This window comes from Penaeus japonicus, unplaced genomic scaffold, assembly GCF_977035675.1.
Source record: "Penaeus japonicus unplaced genomic scaffold, GWHDUDI00000001_assembly GWHDUDI00000024, whole genome shotgun sequence".
Taxonomy (NCBI): Eukaryota; Metazoa; Arthropoda; class Malacostraca; order Decapoda; family Penaeidae; genus Penaeus; species Penaeus japonicus.
In genome coordinates, this window is record NW_028234426.1 from 16,436,571 (window position 1) to 16,439,070 (window position 2,500).

A 2,500-nucleotide genomic window follows, 5' to 3' on the forward strand; every position below is an offset into this window, starting at 1 on the left:
GTGTGTGTGTGTGTGTGTGTGTGTGTGTGTTTGTGCATATGGATGGGTGGATGGATGGATTGATACGTGTGTATGTGTGCGCGTGAGCGTATACATGATGTTATATGAACTAAGTTTCCTACGAGGTAAAGATATCATTAAAATGTGTAAAAATCATATTGTTGGTATCAATAATTGTTATACAAAACGGATGTATGGTCATTAGTACACGTACATACAGTATATAAACTAATACACATAAATCGCATATTCACTAACACGCATCTGCATTCAAACACGCACACAATTCGATGCACTGCAACATTGAAGTGTTTGGGATCCCCGCCTTCCGCCGATCCCCACACGGCACATGATCTACTCACCTAATAATAGTATTTTTATCGCCTTTTTATAGTCTTTCATCCATGAGGATATCTTCCTCTCCAGGTCTTTGCTCGCTCTCCTTTCGGGTGTCGTGCCGCAGAGAACCATCGTGGGGTCTTGCAGCCAATCAATCTTGAAATTTTGGCCGGAAATTTTGGAATCACAAAAGTTCTTGCCGAGCGAGCAAGTGAAGTTACTCTTGTATATTTCCTTTCCTTTATTGATCTATTGGAATGGAGGAGCCTCGTGCTTTAATTTTCTTCGGCTGATATCAATCACTGGAACACCACTTTCAATATCTATATGAACAATATCTGGAATCACAGGCTTAATATTACTGACACAGTTACCCTTTTAGTTTTGATAAAATGAAAGTGCAGCTACAGATTGTCTCTCATTCACACTTTCACTTCTGCATCAATTTCTCAGATGGAAATCTTGGCCCTCTTCTCCCGTGCTCTTTGCCGGCGCTCAGTCACCCGAAAGCGGTCAGTGACGCGGTCGTTGTGAGTGAAGGCAGCTCACGTTCGTGTGCACGACCTCCTCTGAGCCCTGGCCTATGTCACCGTCTACGGCGCCGCCCGCCACCCTTCCGCGCTCTGTCTTCGTGCCTCCGCTATCGCCTGGGGGTTTTGTCATCGCGAGATAATGCGAAGGTTATCTCAAGCCATTGTTCCTTGCCAACACCCATAGACACGGGTAGACACTCAAGATCTGCGGTACGAAGAAGCTTTCAAAGATTTTTTGGCTTTCAAGAGGGACACGTGCCAGAAAGTTTCGTGACTCAGTTTGAATGCTTCCACTTGAATAAAATATATAATCGAAAAAAATATATAATTCGTAAGGAGTCTTAGATAAGAGAGATATGAAGTTTTATTAGCAGGACTTGTGAAGCTGTCACATGATAAGAACTTGACACTTGATAACAATGGCGTGATACGTAAGTTCAGGAACGTAAGAAGAAACAATTTTGTCGCAAACAGTATTTCAAACTGAGGTCATCATACTATTTTCATTACATTTAGAACTGAGATACTCACGTGCAACTTTAGGAAGAATATCAATGGTAATGATAAAGATATATACTTTATCATTATTATGGTGAATTCTGTCTGGCAGCACGACAGCTACATCAACATCTAAATAACAACTGGAAAAATATTAATGATCATGATCAACATCATAATGATTGTTATTTTATTATCATTATCACCAATATTATCATCTTTATGATTTGTATCATTGTTATTGTAATAATACTGATTATCATCGTTATCATTATCATTATTATCATAATTATTATCTTTATTCTCATTGTTGCTATTATTGTTATTATAATCATTGTTGTTCTTATTCATAATGTTATTATTATTGTTATCATTGTTATTCACAACATTTTTATTATCATTATCGTTATTATCACTATTAGCATTATCTGCATCAGTATGATTATTATTATTATCTTTATTAGTATCATCATTACTATGATGATCATTATGATTATGATAATGATTATCATTAGTTTTTTTATCATTGTCATCATTATTATTATTTTATTATCATTATTATCATCATTGCCATTATTATTATCATCATCACCATCATATTATTATTAATATCATCACCATCATTATCATTATCAGTATGATTATTATCATTAGTGTCATCATCATTATTGTTATCATTATCATTATTTCCATTATCTCTCATTATCATTGATATTGTTATTTCCGTTGTCAATATTATACATATCACTACCAATATTAGTTGTATCGTTATAACCAAGATCGCGTAATCATATCACCATCATCAGGAATGATGGTCTAAAAGGGGCTGATGACCCTCATAATGATCATCACAATTACCTTTATCATCAAAATGATAATTATCATGATCGTGATTATGATAGTAAGTACTGGCCTCATTATCATAATTCTCATCATCATTATCATTTCAATTCGTATTATCAATACAATTGGAAAGATATTATCATCATTATCATTAATCATGATTGTTAGTATTACTATTAATGTCATTACTTGCGCGTAGCAAATCCTAGTGCTTGACTATGCCTGAGTTACAAGCGTCTCTATCCCTGCGGATGTGGTGACAACAGGCGCTGTGCCACATCCACAAG

The 2,500-nt window shown here is 35.7% G+C and overlaps 1 protein-coding gene across 1 annotated transcript in view; it reads right to left on the minus strand.

Moving 5' to 3' along the window:
• The window catches only part of LOC122256806 (guanine nucleotide-binding protein G(s) subunit alpha-like), a 21,348-nt gene extending 20,191 nt beyond the window's left edge, over positions 1-1,157 (minus strand). Inside the window, exon 1 of the mRNA XM_086551136.1 lies at positions 363-1,157. Within this exon, the coding sequence (XP_086407262.1) occupies positions 363-471 (109 nt within the window). The 5' untranslated portion in view covers positions 472-1,157. The remainder of the gene's footprint in view (positions 1-362) is intronic.
• Positions 1,158-2,500: the final 1,343 nt, after the last annotated feature.